The 24,642-nt window shown below is 42.3% G+C and overlaps 1 protein-coding gene across 5 annotated transcripts in view; it reads right to left on the bottom strand.

Annotated features, from left to right (window-relative positions):
- CYYR1 (cysteine and tyrosine rich 1) overlaps positions 1 to 20,948 on the bottom strand; it is a 105,270-nt gene extending 84,322 nt beyond the window's left edge. For 3 of the 5 annotated variants that reach the window (XM_073363052.1, XM_073363069.1, XM_073363078.1), the window contains exons 1-2: positions 20,625 to 20,948; positions 16,244 to 16,346 (exon numbers count right to left, since the gene is read on the bottom strand). In XM_073363052.1, coding sequence (XP_073219153.1) covers positions 16,244 to 16,346; positions 20,625 to 20,694 — 173 coding nt within the window. In that variant the 5' untranslated portion in view covers positions 20,695 to 20,948. The remainder of the gene's footprint in view (positions 1 to 16,243; positions 16,347 to 20,624) is intronic. The other 2 variants (XM_073363059.1, XM_073363042.1) reach the window with 2 other exon arrangements.
- Between the last annotated feature and the right edge of the window lie 3,694 nt (positions 20,949 to 24,642).

Genomic DNA, 24,642 nt, shown 5'->3' with positions numbered 1-24,642 from the left:
CCGGGGCTGGAGCAGCAGGCGCCAACTTTCCAATGTGCCGTGGGGTGCTCACTGCTCAACCCCTGGCTCTGCCACAGGCCCTGCCCCATCCCACCCCTTCCCGCCCCCTTCCCTGAGCCTGCTATGCCCTCTCTCCTCCCCCTACCCCTCCGAACCTCCTGCACGCCACGAAACAGCTGATTGGGAGGTGCAGGGAGGGAGGGAGAGGCGCTGATTGGCTGGGCTGCTGGTGGGTGGGAGGGTCTGGGAGTGGGAGTGGGGGAGCTGAAGGGGGGCTGCTGACGTATTACTGTGCCTCTTTGGCAATGTACATTGGTAAATTCTGGCTCCTTCTCAGGCTCAGGCTGGCCAACCCCTGTACAACAACGTCCTAAGGAAAGTGATAGAAGCCCATCACAAACATACTGCACTTCTGCACTGCAACGGCATGTATACTAATTTCCATCCATTGGTTTCACTGGTTTAAAGCGGTACACATGAACCATGAATCAGTTATAACAACACACAGGCCAGACTCCTTTATTATTGCCTCAGTCCCATCCCCTCAGCAAAACTGCCACTGATTTAGAATCAGAGAGATAGGGCCAGAAAGGAAAATATCATCTAGTCTCACCTCCAGTATATCACAGGCCATCAGCACTATCCAGCACTACACACTAAACCGAACAACCAAAATTAGATTGAAGTATGACAACCACAGAAGACTACACTATTATGTGCCACAGGCAGAGAATGGAAAGGGCGGAGGTGCACCAGTACTTGATGCACAAACAATAGTAGGTAAATGATTAAGTGATAATCGTTGATAATCCTTGCAAGTGACCCGCACTCATGTGTTGCAGAAGGCAGCAAAAAATCCCCAAGGTCACTGCCAATCTGATCAGTGGGAAAATTCCTTCCCGACTGCACATATGGCCATTGGCTAGACCCTAAGCATGTGACCAAGAACCAGCCAGCCAAGCACTGAAAAGAGAGAGACTGCTCAGTACCACCTCAAAGCCCTAGCCCAATGTCCCGTCTTCAGCAGTGGCCATCCAAGATGTTTCAAAGGAAGAATAAAAAAACCCCTTCCAGAATACACTGAGGGGGGAAAAATCCCTTTCTGGCTGGCAGAAACCCCAAAGCATTAGCATTAGGAACATATGACAAACTGGAAGCAAGCCCCGTCATGCTGTCTGGAGTGGCTCATGAGCAAGAATACCAACCTCAGGGCAGAATGTTAAGAAGCAGAGCACATACCCGAACCTGGTTGTGAGTTCTATACTTAGATTTCACCAACCAAGTAACAAGGGTAAATTCCTCAGACACTATACAGCCTTAACATGGAGTCACAGACTGTCCCCTTGGGCATTTCGATTTATTTTGCCACCCAGGCAAGCTTGACTCTGTGACAAATAGTCACTTAACACCAAAGATCACAAAATATTTAGGTTACTCATAGTCCTAAAGGATCAGTGACTTATCAAGGTCAATATTCACCTTAGATCTCACACCAAAGACAAGGCGTGTAGCCAATCCTATCATAAACTAATTAAGGATTTAAGTAAGAAAAAGAAACGAGTTATTTACAAGGTTAAAACAGATAAGCACACAAACACACATGTGGTACAATCTTAAATTCAAAAGGTAATAGGAACTTCTATAATAAGCAAGCTTTTATGTCCTTTTGGGCTAACCCAAGCCAAGTAGCTTGGAGAACTTTTGCTTATGGTCAGGAGTCCAGACAGCATAAAGAGTCCCTAATTCCTTCTGGTCAGGGATTTTTATCCCCATCTTCCTAGATCCACGATGATGGGACAAGCACTTTTGCACATAACCTCTTCATGGATGGGGAGCAATCAACAAGTCTTTGTTCCACGAAGGTCCATTTGGATTTGATAGTCCTTCCTGATGGACAGGAGATAACACCTTCTGTAGGAATCCAGCATTTTGCATTAGGTGAAGTTTTTTTTTTTCCTGTTTGGTGAATTACAGAGTTTGAGAACAAACATTTTACAGTTATAGAGCAAACACTAAAGTATTACCTTACAGCATGGGATACCGATATTATATGTTTAAGTCCTTAAACTCTTCAGTCCAGTTGACTTCTCTAACTAGTTCCCTTAATATCACAAAGTTTTTCCTTTTGAAATCAAGAAATCATAGATGACAAGCATCTTATCTTTCCATTTAATTTAAACTGAATAAATTCATGATCACTTGATCCAAGGCCATTTCTTATGAAGTCCTCATGAAAATTACATAGCCTCTTGTTGTTTCAGTGACAATTTCATGAAGAAAACTATCACAACCAGTATTAATATAATTTATTCTTCGATCTATATCTGTGAAGTTAAAATCTCCCATTATGACAATTCCCAAAAGTATTTCTCTAATAAGATTAAAAAGATCACTATCCACATCTGAGTCAAACCCCTAACACTATCCCAAAAGAACCTCTTTCACAATCCTTCCCCCAAAGTGATTTCAACCCAAATACATTCTCTTTTGTCCATACTATCACTTTGTATTTCTTTACAGTACATCTTTGAGGTACAATGGTACACCACCTCCTTTACTTTTATTCTAACCTCTCCTAAACAGCACATACTATTCATTACCTGTATTTCTGTCATGAATGTTATTCCACCATGTTTCTGTAATTCCTATATCATCTGGTTTGACCTCCTGCATCAGTAGTTTCAGTTCCTCAATTTTACTGCCTAGATGCCTTGCATTCATGTACAAGTATTTCAGTTGGGTTTTTTTGGACCTCACCCAGTTTTTTAGCTTGTGGTGTTCCATTATTCCTTACTATCTCTTGATTTAGCAGATTTTCCTGCTCCTGTGTATTGAAGCCAAGCATGGAGGTTTAAGAGTCTCTCCCTGCCTTGCCTCCTCATATCCTACCTTCTTAACAATCATGCCAGCCTCGATTCCAGAAGATTAATACCTCAAATACTCAAGTGGAGTCCATCAGTCAAAAAGAATGCTCTTTCTGTGAATGCCTCCCAATAGTGAATCATCCTAAAACCTTCCTCATAGCGCCAACCGTTGACACATCTGTTGACTTTCATTATTTTGACATGCCTTTGTTCTCCTTCTCTAGGAACCAGAAGCTGAAAATCACCTGAGCTTCCACTTCTTTAAATGTCTTACATATCTGAGTATAACTGTCCTTGATACATTCACCTGGGAATCTAGCAGTGTTATTTGTCCCAACACGTAGCACAATGGATTTTTCCCCGCTCTCATCAGGATTCTCTTAAGCCTCATGTCCACATCTTGCATCCTTGCTCCTGGAAGACAGCACACTCTTCTGTTCTCTCGGTCTGGTTTGGTGACAGGCCTGTAGATTCAGGAGTATGGAGTCCTCGCTCACATAGACCCGTCTCTTCCTGGTGTTGGTATAAATCTCTTGCAGCATCCTGAATATCATCCTCATTTTAACTCAGGCTCCAGTCCCTGGCTATCTCCATCATCTCTTCTGCAGGTACTGGCTTCCCTTGTCTTCTTTTTCACACCCCATCTTCTGCCTGTTTCTTTTCCTCATTCACCAGTGCAGCAAACCGGTTACTCAACTTGATTTCATCACCACTAGCTGGTCTCTTCCTCCATCTTGTCCTCGTGGTCACATTCTTCCATGGATCACCCTCCTTTTCTGGCAGTTCATCCTCCAGGTCCTTTCGTTTGGCAGGTATCCGCAAATCTTGTGTTGTCTCTACCACCTCTTCTCCTACATTATACCTTCAACTCCCTGTCTGAATTTCCTCATTGTCTCCAGCTGCATCTCCAATCCTTGGATCTTCTCTGCCACGAGCTCTACCAAGTGACATTTCCTGGATAAGTAGCTTCCATCAGATACCCATTCAAGAATGATGTGCATCCTTTCTAGTGCTATCTCATAAGCCATCATTGGTTTCTTCTCCAAGATCTTATTCCTACGGGAAAAAAAAAAAGGACAGGAAAGGGAGGGAAACCATCAACTCCCTTGCCCCCAAAATACCCATCTACTTATGAACTCCCACAGAAACACTTCTGTCAGCTGCTAACTGCTCAGTGCTTCAGTAGATCAGATTGAGGCCCTCAGTAACACGAAAAATCTGTTTTCAAAATAATCCTGAAGGTAATAGTTTAGGCATGAAGCAAACATAGTAAGGTAGGTCAAGATTTTTAGGCACAGCCTTCGTAGCATCTCTTTAAAACATAACTCCTCTTCCCTCCCTGGGGAACCAAACCATATTTCACAGCTTTAAAAGAGTCACTAAGAAGATATTTGAAATACCTGTGGGGCTAGACAACACTGCATGCTTCTACTCAAAAACTTATTTCATGGGGCTTATTTTTACTCTATTCTTGATGTCAAACCGGAGAGATGCCCTGAAGCTCTGGATACATTGTCTCATGTTATATCTGGTGCCATCAGTTCAAAGGAATTTTCTGCCAATATTAAGCTATCAAAGATCACAGGATACAAAGATATTGTGTTTAATTAACATCTTTGGACAGCTATCAGAAATAGAAAATGTAATCACATCTGATTAAGAGGCTCATTTATTATTCACAGTTAACAGACACAATACAGCTATTTTAGTAGACAGTGTATATAGAATGACTCAAAAGCAGAGCAATGGTCCAAGGAGAAAATACAGGATTTTTGGAAAGGGGGGCAGAGGGGAGCAACCAAGTTGCTGAGACTATAAGTAGATCAGGAACTAAGTGTACCAAAATCAACATACACACAGAGATTTTGCTCCCAAGCATGGTCCTCACTTCTAGGATTTGCCCAGGGGAAATTTCAACCATAGTAGGCAAAAGCCAAGATTTTCAGAAGTGACTGGTCATTTTGGATGCGTCCATTTTGAGGTGCCCAAATCGGCAATACCATGAAGAGGGCCTGATTTTCTGAATGCGTAGCACACGTCCTCCAACTCAGGTTCCATTCAGGTTTCTCAAGTCTGTCACCCAAAAACAGAGGTACCTAGACTCATTAGGCTTACCTAGAATCTCTGGTTTTATTGTGCTTAGCTTTCTAGAACAAAAAGAACATGACAAACAACAACTTTCATCTCAAGTTTAAAAAAACGTATGAACTGTAAAAAGGTGCTGCGTTAATGTCTTTGGAGACTGAACTCTCATATTTATCCCCAAAACAGGTACTACACAGGCAGCAGCATAGCAAGCTTCTCTGCATTGTCTTGTTTGGAGGCCTTCATTCTGACAAGGAGGTACCACCTCTAGAGATGAAAGAGAAACGCATTCTCCATTCCTCTGTCTCTGTCCTGAGCCAACTGACAAATGTGTCAAGTTGGTACTAGCTGTGGTGGGTTTTTGTAATATCAATAAAAGCTGGAATAAGACAGTCAACATATTTCATATAAGCCAACTGATACAGCAATGTCAACAGCAGGCAATACGTATGGTGGTTATTGCTGGCCACTGCCACCTTGGTCCACATTTGTAGAGGTGACTTAGATATTATGTAATCCATATCCACAGTAAAAACCAAGGCCCTCTGTTGGAGTATTATATGCAATATCCATTTACGGCTCCATTTTAACCTCACATGAAGATGCACATGCCTTTACATACTGAAAAAATCTGCTGTAGTAAATATGCAGAAATAACATTGTCACAAAACTCTCTGAACACAGAGAAGATAATAATGTAATTAAAGAATGTATCATAACGCATACACACAAGGGGGCTGAATTAAGGCTGCACAAGCAAACTAAATCTGGCACTTCCTAACTTCTGAGTGGGTGCCTCTGTAACTCTAACACTCTTTTAATGGAGATTTTAAAAATGTAATATTATATTAATTGCATATACACACACACGTATATGTATGTATATAAAGATTGTTTATATTTGATTGTTTCCCTCTTCTTCACATGCTGCTTGTTTTCATAGATTGCAAACCCTTCATTGCAGGGACTATGTTTAATTCATGTAACTAGTAGAGAGATCAGGGCCTCCAAACCCTAACACAATATTAAATAATAATCTCACAAGTTTGGCCTGGTCAGTCATGCTGTGTACTAGTCATTCAAGACCCCCAAGGAAAAGTAAGGCTCCTGTTTCTCTAGCAGAGTACTGGTGATTCAATAGGTGGCATTTTTTTTCTTTTAGTCAGTAATGAACTAATGGGCCAACATGATATTAAGAGGCATATTAGTGACATTGGGGAAGTTCAGTTATGTATAATGAGACCTAAATGCATAGTTCTGATCATTTATGGTCATTAAAAATTCCACTTTTTGCAAGAGCAGGGGTGTAAGTCATATGCTCACAGGGAGCGCAGACAATAGGGGACAACTTGGGAAGTCCATTTGCTAAAAGCCGGTTATTATTTCAGGGTCATCAACCATCTTCACTACCCAAGGATGAGCCACGCTAATAACTGACTTGCAGCCATCCATCACCACCACTCCAGCAGTTGACTTGACAATGCCAAACTTGACAGACCCTCACCTGTAGCAGTTTGGGGTGACCAGCTCCCAGATTCATTCTGATAGTTTAAGACCAGAAGCAACCATTAGATAGATCATCTAGTGTCTGACCTGCAAATCACATGCCATTACATTTCTCCCAGTCACCCCTGTATTGAGACCAATACCCTGTGTTTGGTTAACGTCCCCTGGTAGTTAGTTCCAGTGGTTAATCAGCCTTCCTGTTAAAAATTTCTGCTTATTTCTTATTTGAATTTCTCTGTCTTCAGCTTCCAGCCATTGATTCTTGTTATGTCTTTCTCCACTAGATTAAAAAACTCTTTAGTTCCTTGTATTTTCTCCCCATGAAGGTACTTAAAACACTGTAATCCAGTCACCTCTCAGTCTTCTTTTTAATAAACTAAAGAGACTGAGCTCTTTAAATCTCACTGCAAGGCATTTGGGTACAGAATAGAAAGAAGTAATTCTACAGTTACCCCTTCAGAAGTGGCTCCTCCTGGGAGGACACAGCTTCAGGGCAAAGGGCTGTTGAGAGAATGAGGCCTGAGATGGTATGCAACTGGAGGGTTACCACAGCTGCTCCAGGAACCAAAACCAGCGTGGAGTGATTAAGGTGAATCACCTAGGTTGTAAACAGCTCCAGGGACAGATGGGGAGACTTACCTCTAATGGTTCAAACTGGGTTGTCCAGAGACCAACAGATAAAGAAAGAGCTTTTGATCTAAAAAGGCTGAGTTTAAACTGGCTCAAAGCCTTCCTTCTGACCCAGCAGACAGACAGGACAGGGTCTTCTGTCCAACAGGGGCCCTAATCCTTGCAGAAGGGTTTTCCAGGGCCCCAAAAGACTGTTGGGTGACTCCTTGTACATTTAGTGTGTGTTTAAATTTATTTATTGTTTTTAATATGTTTTCTCTGTAATGCTTTTGTCTTAAGAATAAATGTGCTTGCATAGAAAGAGTTGTGTGGTGACTTGTAACTCCTGGCAACACACTGTTCATAGCCCTTGGAGGGTGAGGGGGAAGAACAATGCACAGATACTGGCCATTAGGCAGACTGGTTGGCTATGGCTATCACAGAGGTACTGCAAGCCTAAGCCCCGGTCAGTGGGGAGAGAGATGAGTGTCTCTGCCTGAGAGGGGTGATTGATGGGAACCTAAAACCTTAAGAGAAGGACCAGAAGGAGGGGTCAAATGTGCAGTTAACTTTGAAATTGTGACAGAGGCTGCCACAGCAGATCCCAAGGGAGGGAAATAACAACCCCAGATGCCAATTAAAATTAGTCATATTACAGGAAGACTGAACATTATCATTTTAATAATTTAAGAGGCCAAACTGAAAGAATTAAACCTATTGTCAAGGGAGCTCTGGAAAACAATGCAGTAACTGCCAGGCCACTTAGATACCTGAATGCGTGCATTCAAAATCTACCAATAGATCAGACAGACAAGACAAGAGATTTGAGGCAAAACAACCTGCAGGTTTTTCCAAGGAGAAAAAGCAAAACCACTACAATTACAGCAGAGATGGGGCAGGGGGAGAAGAGACAGAACTGGCAAAAACCTGTCTGTAACAGAGGGAAAGGATTGATGTCCAGTTTCAGAAGAGTTCAAAATAGCTCAGAGGGTAGCATCCTGCAAAACTTGCAACTTCAGTTAGTGATTGAGTCTTATGGAACAAAAACTGTGCTTGCATCCCTAGGAATGGGACAGTTTTGGTTGATCACATAATGCCAAAACCACGACAATGTGGTCATTTCTAAGCAGAAAAGCACCCCATAGATTTGAAATCAATTATCACAGCTGTTTAGTCACGGAGTGCCTAGACATTTTCACAGGCCAGAAGCCAGCAAGACTTTCTGCTGTCTCTAGACCAATTGAGTGAAGGGTATTCCAAACTATTTCCTTTTCTTGGTTTTGAAAGAAGTTTGGTGGTCCCTCTCATACCGGGCCAGATCTTCAGCTGGTGTATATTAGCAAAACTCCACTGACATGAACATTAATTTATACCAGCTGAGGACCTGGCTCTCTGAATCTAAGGTTTGAATCCCTTGAAACAGGCCAAATTTTATGCCTAAATTTAAAAATAATAGGGTGATAAACATAGCAACAGCTATGACTGTCCTACTGGCAGTTACCAGTGGGCTGTTAGTTCTAATTGTTAATCATTTGTTGCCGAAGACTGTTTAGGTAACAGTGTAATAAATCTGCTGATTTGTTTTCCTAATCCACATGTCCCTTTTTGTAGGTGTAGCAAATGCCTGGGCAAGGACAATAACATCTCATTATGAAATATCAGCAACTGAAATGTATATCAAATTATCTGAATGAAATGAAGCCTAAATGAAAGGCCTCATCTGAGGCCTAGATTCTTTTGATTTAAACCTTGCTTCACCTTAAAGTACAATGAAAGACTTCAGAGAAAAATGTATTTCAAGCTTCCAAACAAAGCTGCTTCCCCTTCCTCAGAACCCTTCCTAACCAGTCTGTGGACATGGTCCATTGCTGAGGGAAGTATATCTTGTATCTGTTGAAAAGAATGGCAGAGTTGCCATTGTAATGTACCCTGTCTTAGGGCCCCAGTGAATTTCTGCCTGAGCCAGCACGAATTCTTCCTAGGGCTCGGGCTGCAACACAGACCCTGTACACCCCTACAATGTAGGTTGCAGCTTAAAAGCCACCTTGAGGCTCATATTCATTACAAAAAGAAAGGGCTCATTCTTTAATGAGACTGTCATTAACAGTCGCTAAAGTAATTTGGGAGGATAAGTAGGTTTGTTGTGACAATAATTCTTGGGAAGACAAACAGGACAAAATTTAGTTTTGTTTTATAAAGTATAAGATGATTTAATTGATACAATCTAAAAAGTACTTCATTACTACTGACTGTAAAGTAGAGTTCAAATTACATACAGGAGTACACGGATGCTATTTTCCTAGATACACCAGAATATCAAACACAATCTTAAGGGGTCACTATAACACAAACCTAGAAGAGAACCCCAAGACTCAGAACAAAAGTCTCTTACTCACAATTTTTCAATACATAGGTAGGGCCCTACCAAATTCATGGTCCATTTTGGTCAATTTCACGGACATAAGATTTTAAAAGTAATAAATGTCATGACTTCAGCTATTTTAATCTGAAATTTCATAGTGTTGTAATTGTAGGGGCCCTGACTCAAAAAGGAGTTTTGTGTGTGTGTGTGTGGGGGGGGGGTCGCAACGTTGTTGTGTGTGTCGGGGGTGGGGGGTTGCAGTACTGCTACCCTTACTTATGCGCTGCTGCTGGTGGGGCGCTGCCTTCAGAACCGGGGGCCCGGCCAACGCAGCCACTCTCTGGCCGCCCAGCTCTGAAGGCAACACAGAAATAAGTGTGGAAATACTACAACCCCCCTAAAATAATGGACCCCCCTCGCACAACTCCCTTTTGGGTCAGGACCCCCAATTTGAGAAACACTGCTCTCCCCTGTGAAATCTGAATAGTATAGGGTAAAAGCACACAAAAAGAAGCAGTCTAGCAAAAACAAATCAAAACTACTTTATAAATTGCTAAACCAAAATAATCTAAAACAGAGACCATTTATAAAAGCTCACGTGATTTATATGGCTAACTGACATTTTTTGTGGATAAAAAAAAATTACTGTCCCTCTGGTATTCTTTACATGAAATAAACTATATTAGAAGATAATGAAACTCTGTGGCTGCCGGATACAGATGTTAATTGCCAAAGGTCCCATTCTCCTTCCACAGAAGTCAATATCCACTATATTACTTGAAACATATTGTACTCAAGTGAAACAGCATTAACAGTACACCTACCATATAGCAATTTTGAAAGCATTATTGTAAAGCTGACATTTTATTTCATTCCTGGAAATATGCATAATCAAGGATTAAATTTTAGTCAATAAGATGATGTCTCCAAAAAAACGTGTAAGGATGTGAAATACTGCTTCTTGTGTCAGAAACATATGGTGTTATTGTTGTCATAAAACTGTAGAGAATGAAAGCCACAACTTTTCATTTTTGACTGTGATTTTATTCTCCTACTGTCCATTTGAATTACATATTTCACATGGTATTCATAAGCAGCCGCAAGAAGAAGCAAATGAGAGCTGAATTGTGATTCTATAGCCCTCTTTCAGAATTTCAGTTTACATTAATGAGTCTTAGGAATTAGTACAAAGTACAGGATAGGAGCCACATTGTTAACAAGAAGCTTTCTATTTCTGGTCAGTCACAATACAGTTAAGATTAAATGGCTCAGAGATATGAGAGATGTTATTAGATTGTTTCACTGCAGTTCCTCTTAGGTTCCACACAGCATAATCTGGCACAGTGATATTCAGACTGAGGCTCACAAGCAGCTCTTTAATGTTTCTTCTGCAGCTCTTTGCATCACATGAAATTAAAACACTGTGTGATTATGAACCAATCAGGATGCTTTCACTGTCTTATTAACTAATTGTAGTTGATAAAATAATAATACTTGGAGGCAGTCATTTTGCTGTGAGAATATATATATCTGTATGTATAAAAATAGTAAATGAAACAATGAATTCACACAACTGTGGCTCTTTTGGAGTAATGTTGATTGCTAATTTAGCTCCCATATCACTGATCTAGAATATTGCGATTTAGGAGAAACATTTAGGCTTTAAGGCTATTAAGGCTTTTGACAGTGTACACAGAGACAGTCTCTGGAACATTATAACTTACTATGGAACACTAGCAAAAATACTTGGAATAATCAAAGACATTTATGAGAATGCTAACTGCACAGACAGATCGTGATAACATCACCTAAATGTTTGCAGAGACAACTGGAGTAAGGCAAGGGTGTATTATGCCCCACGGCTGTTTGCATTGGTCTTTGACGGCATCATGAGGAAAGTAACTGCAGAAGGCAACTGAGGTATTTTATGGACAAATGATAAAGTACAACTGAATGAATTTGTTTTTGCTGATGACAGTGTCTCGCTCAGTTCAACACCTCACCTAATGGAAGACAAGACCCTGGCTTTGGTAGAAATAGCAAAACAAGTTGGTTTGTTTATCAACAAGGGAAAAACAAAATATATCACTATCAATGTTCCAAAAATCAACAGTGCAAGTAAATGGAGAAACACAAGAATAAGTAAGTCACTTCACGTATCTAGGGAGTGAGATGTGCCATGATGGTGACACTATGCAATGAATATCAAAATAGCAAACTCTTTTAATAAATGTTAAAAGATTTGGAAAAGTAGAATGATCAGCACCAATACAAAAATACTAATTTTTAACACTAGCATCATATTGGTCCTTGTTCATGGAGCAGAGTCATGGAAACATGTAACAGCAATTGATAAGATGATCGATTTATTCCAAAGTACATGCCTGTGGACAATTTTCAGAGTCCACTGGAAAAAGTTCATTACAGTATCAGAAATTCTAAGTAGAACACACCAACTTAAAGCATCATATGGCAAGACGAAGACCGTGGTCATATTTAGGGCACACTTTAAGGCTGACACCTAACACAACTTCCATGTCAAGTGATAACATGGACACCCTCTGGAAAGTGAAAGATAGCATGATCTAGAGAAAGGTTACATAGAACAGAGAAAGAAACTAAATCCATCGACACTCAGAAGCCAGAACAGACCAACACAAGACCAAAACAAATGGTGAAAAATGGCTTATGCACCTGATGGTGCGGGAGAAGAAAGAAGGAAAGAAAAGAAAGGAAAGGAAATTTAGGAAGAATATTTAGTCTTGGCCCTCAACAGGGCTCTAAATAAATGGGAACAGATGGAAATAGGCTGTTGTCTCATAAGAATGCAGCTTTTGCAGGTCAGACGGTTTGAGAAAGATTATTTGCATTAGAGTAGCACTCAATATATACTACCTCTGAAGGGCTTTCAGATGATAGAGGCCTGAGGAGTGGAAGGCTGAATTTGATACTCATTCTCTCTGTCATGATAGCACATAAAACTACTTTTAGTGCATTGAATAAACCTTTCCCACATATTTTTGGCATCTTTATACTAACTCCCAACACTCCACACAAGGGTCTTCAGACTCTACCCCCTTCACCTCATGGTTCAAACCCCACTACATCCACTCCCACAGGGGAATCCTCCCATTGGAAACCAGAATTAAACTCAGATGTAAAGTTTTATAAATAAGTCCTTTAGGCTTGCAATAGGGTGGCCCTTATGCTTCTGAAATGTCACAAGCACAAAACTGTAATTGCCAGAAAATTGACATTTTATAATCAAATGTGCTTCTAGTCATGTGAACCACTGAATGTTGAAATACACTGATTAAAAGAGATTTAATTTCAAGCAGAAGCAGATTGTAAAACTTTTTACAATATAGATGCAAATGTATCTCTTAGCCAACGGTTGCTGAACATTTTAGAATTTATTATGAATTCTGAATTTCACTGTATTTATTGTGAAGTACATAAACCCGGTCTCTGCCCATACTCCTAGTTTATCCAAGACATTCTGAATGTTCATGCACTTTTCTTCATATCAACTGTCCACACAAAACCATGAATCAACTTAATATACATTTCTTATTCCAGGTCACTGATATCTGAAATGAACAAAATCCCTGTTTATCACAACCCTTGTTGAACTCAGTCAGTCACCTTCCTCATTTACATACTGATTCCAGTCAGAAGTACCCTTTGCTTGATATCACATATCTTACTGCACATGCCATACTTTCTGCCACTACATATTCTTATTTTCCAGTTCTGCAGCTTGGAGTATGCACAAACATTTTAGATTGAACATATCTACCTTTTTTCCTTACATTCTTTCTGTCCCTCTTCCTTCCTTCCTGCCACAAAATGCAGGACCCAGACAGTAACAAAAATATTTTCCCCTGAAGTTCACATAATACCTGTCAATTCACTAATCAGACTGCTACTTTCTCACCATTTCTTTTGGATTTGTTCAGCATCCTCTTTTGCAAATCACAGATTTCTAAGGTTTTTATTTGCCCTGTATTCCATTTGGTTTTTGGTATCACTGGAGTGATGTGTTGTATTTTTCAGTCCACGCAGGACTCAAAATAATCAGTCCTTTACCAAAGGACTTCATAATCTTTGCAACAAAATACATCCCTTAAACTGCCCTGACAAACAAAGGAGCCTGGACTGATGGCTATGCCGAGCTGGCTTTTAGATTTGTAAAGCTTGCAGTGCCCCTTCTCGCTAATTCTGAAGCCTTGAACATCAGTGACAATCTCAGCTTTCATATTCTTGTCTACCTTTTAAGTAGACATTTCCACTTCTTTCTTTTGTGAAAATATCCCTGAGAATATAAACGGATCACGAGGGTTAAACCTTTGCCAGTGACTTTCCTAAATACCCAAGGAATTCATTACCCAGGAGCGGTGTATTGGGACACAAACCCACACCTTGAAGTCCCTCAGTTTTTTGGAGGACCTAGCTCTGGTCAAATGACAGTCGTCACGAAAGCTCATGCTCAAATAAATTGGTTAGTCTTTAAGGTGCCACAAGTACTCCTTTTCTTTTTACTCTGAAACCAGTCGTCAAAAAATTATTTGGCTTATTTCACACCATTTTGTGACTAAGTTATTCAACATTTTGCCCCATTATTCACCCAGCTCTGGGAAGACGCCAGACCCACTGAGAGCTGTGGGTGCGACTAAGGCTGAGGGTGCTACCTAAGATGCTACTGATGGCACAGGATTTAGTAACGCAATCTCTCCCAGACAGTCCCTTGCAACTGAGACAGCTCCATTGTTAAGCACTCAGCATGGCCTCTGGCTACAAAGAGGGGCAGCTCAATAAAATAAGAGACTGACTGGTGTAATGGACTGTAGAAACTTCACCAGTCTAACCCTCGCTGTGACACTACCTAGTTCCCTGTGTGGGCTCAGTCAAGTCACTTAATCTATCTTAAACTCTCCTTCTCTGTTGGCATTTATAGTGGTCTCATCAGTACTGGTATCTTAGCATTTGTAAAAACTGGAATAATGTAGATGCCTACTTCACAGAAATGCCGTGACAATTAGTGTTTGCAATGTTCTATCAAGCGGTAAAATTCATCCAAATGCACACAAAATCCTCCACCGGCCCAGCAACTCCCAGGTCTCAAACTTATGTTAGATAACTGTCCATTGCAAAACTGTTTATTACACAGATTGGAAACAATGCATAAACACCAAGAAAAGCAGGTCGGCTCTACCTCCTGCAGCTGAAGGCGTTGTGACCTGAAGTCTTCCTCCTATCCCCGCCCTTTATATAAAATGGGTCTAATCTTGCAGGATGCTAAGGAATCATTTTGTTGACCCTCCCCAAATCCCTGTGCTGAGCACTGTTACCAGGAAGGGCAGAATTGGTTAGGTTTGTGGGGCAGTGGAAGATTAAAATTGTTCTTCAGGCCCACCCAACAACGATATGGTTGTCTCTGATTTGATATCCTTTGCTAACATTCCCACCACTCTATGCAAGAAATACAGACTGGAGCTGGAATAGGGATCTCAGAAACAACAACCCCTCTCTCTCTCTGTTAAAAAATGAGGAAACGTCCTTAGAATGAGTTTTTATTACATAGAAAAGAAAATTAAATTGGAACATTTTATCCCCTGGGTGGAAGCAAGAACCTATTTTAATTCTCAGACAATACCAGGAAATCTTGAATACGTGCTCACCTATTTCCAGAGGAATACAAGATTCTGACACTCTATTGTTAGATTATGTACTTTTGTCTAAAAAATTTCTAATTTGGTCCAAAGGCCTTGGATAAATTAAGATAATATCAATATGCCTGCTCCTTCAAAGCATGATGAAGTATGCTGACTGGAACACTGATATACTCCCCATGTTCTAGGACCAAAACAGAAGAATTTTTTTTTTTTTAAAGGCATGATATACGTCTCTTTGCTACTCTGGTTTTGATCAAGAATATGTAACAAATAACTCTCACGGCTTGCATTCTGAAAGTTAAATAGAAACTATTGATGCAATTGCTAAACACAATTTGCAGTGCAATTTATCACAGAATACCATTATATATTTTAACGTTTGCTTTGTTCTGATGCACATGTGGAACACTTACTGGCTATCACTACATTTAGACACTGAGCCTACAATTAGACTTGCTAGTGCAGACCTGTACACCTACAAGAAACCTTACTGATTTCAAACAGGGCTGCACTTGGGGACAAAGATCTGCATTAGTGGATTTGATTACAGGATTGGGATCTGTTTCTATACATGCATGTTGAACGGAGAAATTTAACCCTTGCACTTCTTTTGGTATGGGTATATCCTTGTTTCCGCTCCATCAGCAACCGTTGTTTTTACACATACCACAATGTGCAACACACACTAGAACATGAAAGGACCAGCAGACCCTAATCTAAAATGTTTACAATGAATTTTAACTAAAGACAAAACACCAGTTTTCCAAAGCATGAACAAATGACATATGCTCAAAACAGGAAGATCAAATTTACAATAATCTAGCCCACTTAGCAAATGCCTTTGTTCTGGTCTGTCCTGGGCTTGAATAAATCAGTGTAGCTCCAATGATCACAAAGAATTTACACTAATTTACACAAGCTGATGATCTAGCCAAATCTATTGACATGAATACATATTTTAAAAGTATACAACACTTCGATTTCATGGGACCATTAAGGGCTTTTATTCTGGAAATATTTATAACTTTATTAGCAGGAAACAATCTTGAAATGTTTATTGCTAAACAGTTCTCAATAACCTAAATTTACAGCAAACCACGAATACAGGGCATCAATTTTCTCAAGGAAGTGACAATACTTACGAAAGGACATTCCCAATATAGGCATAATAGGAGCAGCAGTAGGGGATAGTCCCATCACAGCAGTAAGCTTTGCAGTCATTGTCACACTGAGCAAGACAATCTTCTGCAGAATAAAAACAACAATGCATTCTCAATAGTAAAAAACTATACAGCAAAGCTTTAAAGAAGATGCATTGTAGCAGCTTTTTGCATTGAACCAGTCATTGATAGGACCTCACTTGAGGTTTGATCTGACTCTGCAATCCGAACTCCAGCAGAATTCCAACTGGCTTGAAGAGTACATCTTCAGGTGCCACTGTATATCTGTATTTTTCAGTCTGGCTATATGGGCTCTCTCCCTCTGTTTTTTAAAAAAGAATTTCAAATTTCCAACAGTGGAAACCCATTGTCTTAAGGCACAATCTGCTAGCTAAGAACAATTGAAGCACAGCGCACTTTGACTCTTCCCCCACTAACCCTGTCTCCAATTCATCCTCTGTATTAGAGGCCACGAGCAGGGTAGTGTAGGAGCTGGCTACACCACTATAGAACACCTTTGTGCCCAGGGAACGCCTAACGAGAAGGATACAACTTTTGCCCTCACCCCTCCCAGTCTTTTAATGTGTCATTTTCTGGGAATGACAGAATAATCAAACTGTAAAAGGAAATACAATCAAAAGGTTAGCAAACAAAGAATGAATATCCACATATTGAAGAAAGAGAAAAGTTTTTCACTAGCAGTGGTTTTGTTGTTGTTTTTAAAGAAACAAACCAGTCCTCCTAAGTAAAAGCCACAATCCAAAGTTCAGGTTCTCCTCTGAAAAAGTAGCTCTGTAAAACTGTTATTGCAGTGTTCCAAGTTTATTGCATCTCACTGATCTCCAGTGTAATTTTGTTAAGTTTACACATCAAGATGTTTTTCTAACTGTCATAAACCCAACCTAGGCTCTGGAGTCTACTTGGGTTCTTTCCATCTTGTAGGTCATTAACTCCCAGTAATGAAGATTCAACAAGCCAAATTAATTCCTTAGCTAAACACATGCAGCCCCATTGAGGGCTTAATTGGAAGACAATGGATTTGCACAAGTGCAATTGAGGGTTTTATTTGGAGACTTTTGCCCCAATGCAACTACAAATTAAGCCCTTGTTGACATTTCTGCATTAGTTTTCAGTGGGGCTTCTCCTGTCAGTAAGGTCAGGCCCCATATGCTTCAGAGCCTTGCTTCCTCACAATAATCAACAAAGCAAAGGAAGTGGAAGAATCCTACAACAATCATCTACATGGCTACAGCAATCACTGCCTCCTGGTTTTACTGGTGCTGGGTCACCTAGCTGATAAGGAGGGATTTAAAAATCTTGCAGTGCTCATTTAGGGGGAGTGAGTGAGTGAGCAAGCTAGTTTAATTTTTGGCAGCATTAGAGAGACTTAAAATGGGCATGATTTCCTTTTTGAGAAAAAATGAGGAGCCCTTGTGGCACCTTAGAGACTAACCAATTTATTTGGGCATAAGCTTTCATGGGCTAGAACCCACTTCATCAGATGCATGGAGTGAAAATACAGGAGCAGGTATAAATACATGAAAGGATGGGGGTTGCTTTACCAAGTGTGAGGTCAGTCTAACGAGATAAATCAATTAACAACAGGATACCAAGGGAGGAAAAATAACTTTTGATGTGGTAAGAGAATGGCCCATTACAGACAGTTGACAAGAAGGCGTGAGTAACAGTAAGGAGAAATTAGTATGGGGGAAATGGGGTTTTGTAATGACCCAACCACTCCCAGTCTTTATTCAGGTCTAATTTGACGGTGTCCAGTTTGCAAATTAATTCCAGTTCTGCAGTTTCACATTAGAGTCTGTTTTTTGAAGTTTTTTTGTTGAGGAATTGCCACTTTTAGGTCTGTTATTGAGTGACCAGAGAGATTGAATTGTTCTCCTACTGGTTTTTGAATGTTATGATTCCTGATGTCAGATTTGTGTCCATTTATTCTTTTGCATAGACACTGTCTGGTTTGGCCAATCTACGTGGCAGAGGGGCATTGCTAGCACATGATGGCATATATCACATTGGTAGATGTACAGGTGAACGAGCCCCTGGTGGAGTGGCTGATGTGGTTAGGTCCTATGAGGGTGTCCCTTGAAGAGATATGTGGACAGAGTTGGTATCGGGGTTTGTAGCAGGGTTTGGTTCCTGGGTTGGTGTTTTTGTTGTGTCGGGTGTAGTTACTGGTGAGTATTTGCTTCAGGTTGGGGGGCTGTCTGTAAGCGAGGAATCCCATAGAAATGTCCTGTACACACTCTTCTCATTCAAAGAATGTAGATGATCAATTATTTGATCAAGCAACACAAATGAAACAAATTATCAATTTAAATTATCAACAATAATGAAACTTCCCCAAAAGTGGCAAAAGTTATCAGCCAACACACAAGATACTCTTATGTGAAAGAACAGTGCTATCCTTTATTGTTAACTGTACAAAGCACAGAATCTCGGTAGCTTCTGATTGATAATTGTACTGTCAATTTTAAAGTTACTGAGTCAGGAAAGCACTTAAGCATGTGCTTAACTTTATCCATATCCTTAAATCCCAAAGAGTACGGTCCTGAATAGGGATTCTTTCCTGATTTGAGGCCTCAGTACTTTCCAAATGAGGGCAATATGAGGTAAATTAGTCCCCTTGGGCTAAATTCAGACCCACTTTAAGTGGCAGCTACTCCATTGTAATCGGGATTTGTATAGCATTTTTTTTTTTTTTAAATAACGTCTCCCACCATTGCAGCGCCTCCTCCTTGTATGGCAATGGTGGGCAACCTGCAGCTCGTCAGGCTAATCCACTGGCAGGCCGCCAGACATTTTGTTTACATTTGTACAGCTACCCACAGCTCCTCGTGGCCGTGGTTTACCGTTCCCGGCCAATGGGAGCTGCGGGAAGCGGTGCGGGTCGCAGGGACATTCTGGCCACCGCTTCCCGCAGCTTCCATTGGCCAGGAATGGCAAACCGCAGCCACCGGGAGCTGTGGGCAGCCATCGGGAGCTGTGGGCAGCCATGCAAATGTAAACAAACTGTCTGGCGGCCTGCCAGCCGATTACCCTGATGGGCCACAGGTTGCCCACCACTGCCGTATGGCTGCCATTGCCATGGGACTGGTTTTCTTGTTTTGTTTTTTTAAAACCTACCATGTCATGTACACCTCCTCTGTGTAAATTTACATGGCAGGTGATAAAAATGCTGTCACCTGTCTGCAATAGCACTGCCAATGTGCTTCCATTTGTGGTACTGCAACTGTCGAAGGACTGCAAAAGAGACTCATACAGATACAACCATGGAGCTATGGAAGCTTACACCTGGTCTGAGTTTGGACTGAACACAGACAACAATTTCCTGAGGTTCCAGGTTTTATTTAATTGCAATTAATATTTAAAAGGTTAAATGCACATCCACTTCAGCCTACACTACAAATAGCTCATAAACTAATTATCTACTGTAATAAAATGAGAGAAACAGGATAAAGTGAAAAGAAAAGGAGGACTTGTGGCACCTTAGAGACTAACAAATTTATCTGAGCATAAGCTTTCGTGAACTACAGCTCACTTCATCAGGTGCAGGATAGGGTCCTAAATTACTACAACATGAGCATGTTGCATAGTGGAGGATGTTTGGAGAAGCTTTTATTATTATTATTATTTTGGTTTAGTTCAATTAGTTTTAAAGATAATTAAATGCGATTGTTATCAATTTAAAAATCAACATAGTAAAGACAAATGTAATTGTTCTCAGGAGCAGATGACAGAGCTAGGGAAAATGTGCCCTTACTTTATTTGCTCTAATTATCGGCAATTTTAAACCTGGAGTGGCACCGGGGTGGAATACACAGGGTTTTCCTCTGCAGGTAATCCACTGAAAACTGCTCATCCTGGTGCGAAAGAAAAGCTGCCTGGATTCAGAGTCGCTTAGTAAAACTGGGTTAAGCAATTCCACAGTCACTGCACCACGTCTGCCAAACAAGCCCCTTCCTTCTTCTGAAAAGGGCTGGTCCGAGTCCCAGGCGGGGGGATGCCGCTCTGTGTCCGAGGCAGACAGCCCTGCTCACCGAAACCCCTCAGGGGACGGGGCCGGCCACGCGCCAGCTGGCGAGAGGGGAATCCCGCTGAAGCGCCCCGGGAACTCTCCCCCGTGGCCCTCCACCGCGGCGTTCCGCGGGCTTTTGCCGGAGGCTGACAAGCCCTGGCACGTGGGCAGGGGGAGAGCAGAACAGCTGCTGCAGGGTGGACGCGGTGCAGCCCTGGCCTGCCCGCTTCTCCGAACCGCTCTGCCTCGCTCACCCAGCCCCCGGCACCCCTGCAGCCGCCGCCCCCCAGCCCCCGGCAAGCGGCACCTCCGCCCCGCGCCTTCCCCACTGACCTGCGAGGACAAAGAGCAGCACCAGCTTGGGAAGCAAGTCTCCTTGGCCGCCCCGCTCCGGTGCGTCCATGCAAGCGGGCTGCGGACGGACAGCGGGACTGCTCCTCCTCCGCTGCGGGGCAGAGATGCGCCCCGCGGGAAAGCAAAGGGCGCAGCCGGGGCTGGGGGCCTGAGCTGCCGCGTGCGCCCGCCCATCAGCGGGGCGCTGCCGCCGCCGGCCGGGCCTCTCACGCCCCCTTTGTCTTGCTGCTGCCTCTCGGGCCTGGCCGGGGCTCACGTTTCGGCTCGGTGGGTGGCACTGACGTGTGTACAGAGGCAGCGTGCCTGCCCGTGCGCCCTGGCTCTTCCAGGCCCGAAGTGTGAGTGGGGGGCGTTCACACACAGAAGCGAGCCGATGGTTTTAGGAGCCGAGCTTCGCAAAGCGCCCTGCGAAGTTACGGCACGGGCACGATATACCAAGCCGCTGTAGTTGCTGATGTGTCTGCACGGGCGGCGGGGAGCCGCGGAGAGCACACAGCAGGCCAGCCGGTTGCATTGCGCTGAAGCATCCCTTTCTCTCACTAGGTGTGGGGGGAGACATCTGGATGACTGTGAGCCTTTCCTCCTGGGCTGCTCTTCATATAATTGTTCAGCTGGTGCCACAATAGCTTGGGGGGGGGGGTTCATAGCGGGCGCTCTGAAAGCAGTCGTTATACAGTAGATGGAATCCGCAGCACAACCCCAACGTAGCAGTGTGCTAGGCTGTGACTTGATAGAAATCACACACCTTACATGACGGCAGATGCACCTGTCACTTGAAGGAAGTCCAAACAGTTTATCCTCAGACTCTCGCTACATACAGCAGAAGCTGGATGCTTTGGGTCAATTTTGAGGACAATTTTTGAAATCTAACAAATTACTAAATGTAGATCCTGTAAATCCCAGCACCCACAACTTATGAGTGCTGGTGTGGATATCTTTTTGTTAATTGTTTTGTACCTGCTGAATGGAGCAAGTACAAGAAAAACATCCATCCATCCCTTTTACTCTATGCACACTCAAACAGCTGTACTTAATTGTTTAGAACATATAGGAACTGCCTGTTATCAGATATGTATTCCGGTGTCTGACCTGTTATTTGTTGCTTACCTCTCTGCTCTGGCTTTAGGTCAGACTAGCTTCGAAAAGCAGGAGTTACCTGGAGGATTTTAGAAGTTGCCATTGGCATTTGCAAATACAGACCTCCCTCCTGACTGACATTGTTGCTATACATATGATAAACCAAAGCCAACTGTGGCATGTAATTACCTAATTTGTGGTTAGTTGTTTTTGTTTGTTTGTTTGTTTAGATAATGGCATAGAGAGTACACTGATAAAGTTTGCAGCCAAACCAAATTGGGAGGGGTTGCAAATGCTTTGGAGGATATGATTAAAATTCAAAATGATCTGGACAAACTGGTTCAGAAATGGTCTGAAGTAAATAGGATGAAATTCAATCAGGATCAATGCAAAGTACTCCCCTTAGGAAGGAATAATCAGTTGCACACATACAACATGGGAGATGACTGCACAGGAAGGAGTACTGCGAAAAGGGATCTGGGGGTCATAGTGGATCACAAGCTAAATATGAGCTAACAGTGTAACACTGTTGCAACAGGCCTGCATGGCTCTGCTAATTAGGTGGGTGGCCCTCCATTCTGTCATGTGCAGCTGCCCAGGCGCGTATCTTAGAAGGAACTATCTGTGGACTACCCAAAGGGAGCTTGCGGACCACAGTTTGTGAACCTCTGGTCTAAATAATACTTAGTCCTTCCATGAACACAAGGGACTGGACTGGATGACCTCTTGAGGTCCCTTCCAGTCCTACGATTCTATGATCATCTACCATAAAAGCCATAGTTTAATTTTTGGCACCAGTCCTGTTCCCATTGATGTCAGTAGAAGCAGGATCAGACCTTTGAGTGGTGAATGGCTTGTGCGCATTCTACTGTAGGGGTTTGGACAGTGGTTGTATTTGTACCTGCTTTTTATTTATTTTTTTAAATCGGACATAGTATTCACATCTGATTTTTCTGGATCTACTGGAACTAGACTGCCTATTTTGCTTGCAGCCACATGGACAGAATCAACATATGGAAAAGTGAATATAAAACAATGTCCACTGTAATGTTTTTTCACTACATCTAAAACACTGTTCAAACATGATTACAGGCCTGTGTACTTATTACACAGTTTGTGGACCTATTTATATTAAGAGAAACTAAAAAACTATATTACCTGAGGAAAATTGTAGCATGGTTTTACCTATTGTAGATGATATTAAAAAAATTGCTGTTGATATTGAATAAGAAAATTGTTCTACAATGTAAGCTGGAAACAATATCTTCAAAGTATTTGTCAAGTATGAATCCTACAACCATATATAAATATTTCAGTTAACCTTGTTCAAGAATTAATGGGGATAGGGCCCGGAGGCCAAAATATTTAGCAATGACCTCAAAGAAACAAAAACCACCCACCAGTCTGTCTTTGTAATGAGTTATATGCTAATGTAACCCTTCTGCCCGTCAGAGTTGGCAGCAACAAGGGCCGGGTTCAATATCTAGGGGATCCATTCCAATAACACAATGCAAACCGGCTCGAGCCCCCACCCAGTGACCTGGGACAAATATATACCACCCCCGCTGGGCGCCTCCAAGAGGCAATACTTCCCCTCTCGCAAGCACATAGTCTGAGTGTAGCAAAAGCCTTTTAATAACAGAGAGAAACAATGTGGCATTATGTTTGGGAAACACCACCAACAGGATTCATAACACAACCCATGAGCAAAAAACCCACCCCAAGCAAATTGGGGCATGCCCTTTTCCCTTTGGTTCTTGACCAGCAACCCCAAATCACCCAAAGTCCCAAAAGTCCAATGCCCCAAAAGTCTCGGTCCCTGGTCAGGGCAGCCCCAGAGTTCGAAAGTTTATCTGCGGAGCTTTACCTCCCAACCTGGGTGGAAATGGGACAGGGGTAAGAGGCACCTTACATGATCTGAAGCTGACCACCCCATAGCTCCATAGCAGCGCTCCGCTCCGCCAGCCGCCCCACGAACTCCTTCGCTCAGCTCCACAGCCCACAAGCAGCTCCTGCCATCCACAAACTGCTCCACCAGCCGGCCCACCAACTGCTCCACAATATATCTTCAGGCTCCCCCACTACTTAACACAACACTCAGTGATTTCAGCTCTTAGGTGAATTCAGCTTGTAGTAGGGGAGCCCCAGTGCTGGTGCACTGTCAGCCCAAAATGAGCTCAGCAGCCTATAACTAGACTTCTAATGAAATCAAAATTAGCTCTGATATTCCACAGTGGAGAGAGGAGGAAGTGCAATTAGCATGTAAGGCCCTTACCAAGGGGCCCATGCCACCAAGTATTAATACTTGTCCCCAGCCTCTCTCCATTCACACAGTTTTGGAACCCATGACCCTTGCCTAGCGAGTGCTACTTAGTTGATGGTGAATCCCTCCATCATAACAAAAGGCCACGTACAGTTCCAAGCACAGTTCCCATAATCAGGGTAATAACAATTTATTCTTCTTGCCCCAATAACAGAGACACTGGGGATCCCACAGCAGCCAAAGTGACCATTTGGGCAGCTATGGTCTCATTCTAGGCATGGTGGGTGTGCCTATGCAAATGAGATCGGCCCCTGAAGTTCTTTTCCACAACTTGCCACACCTCACCACCAGATGTCAGGGTGGAGCTCATCCTGACACTGCTTACACTAAGAAATGCACTTTGAAATATTAAAGAATGCACACACAAAAATGAGAACAATCCACAGGTGTTTTTGTTCATAAAAGGCCTGTTGTACATGCATCTATTGGTGGCTAGGAGAGGGAGGACTTGGGGAGGAGAGAGGGATCTAAGGACTTTTTGGGAATATGTTACTTCCCCTCCTCAAAAAAACACAAAACGTTAACACCCCTAAGGCAAATAAACACACAACCCACACACCGACAAAAACACTTTGCAAACCTGTGGCTTTGTCCACC

The sequence above is a fragment of the Lepidochelys kempii genome, chromosome 1 (assembly GCF_965140265.1).
Source record: "Lepidochelys kempii isolate rLepKem1 chromosome 1, rLepKem1.hap2, whole genome shotgun sequence".
Taxonomy (NCBI): Eukaryota; Metazoa; Chordata; order Testudines; family Cheloniidae; genus Lepidochelys; species Lepidochelys kempii.
This window is presented reverse-complemented; position numbering and strand designations above follow the sequence as displayed.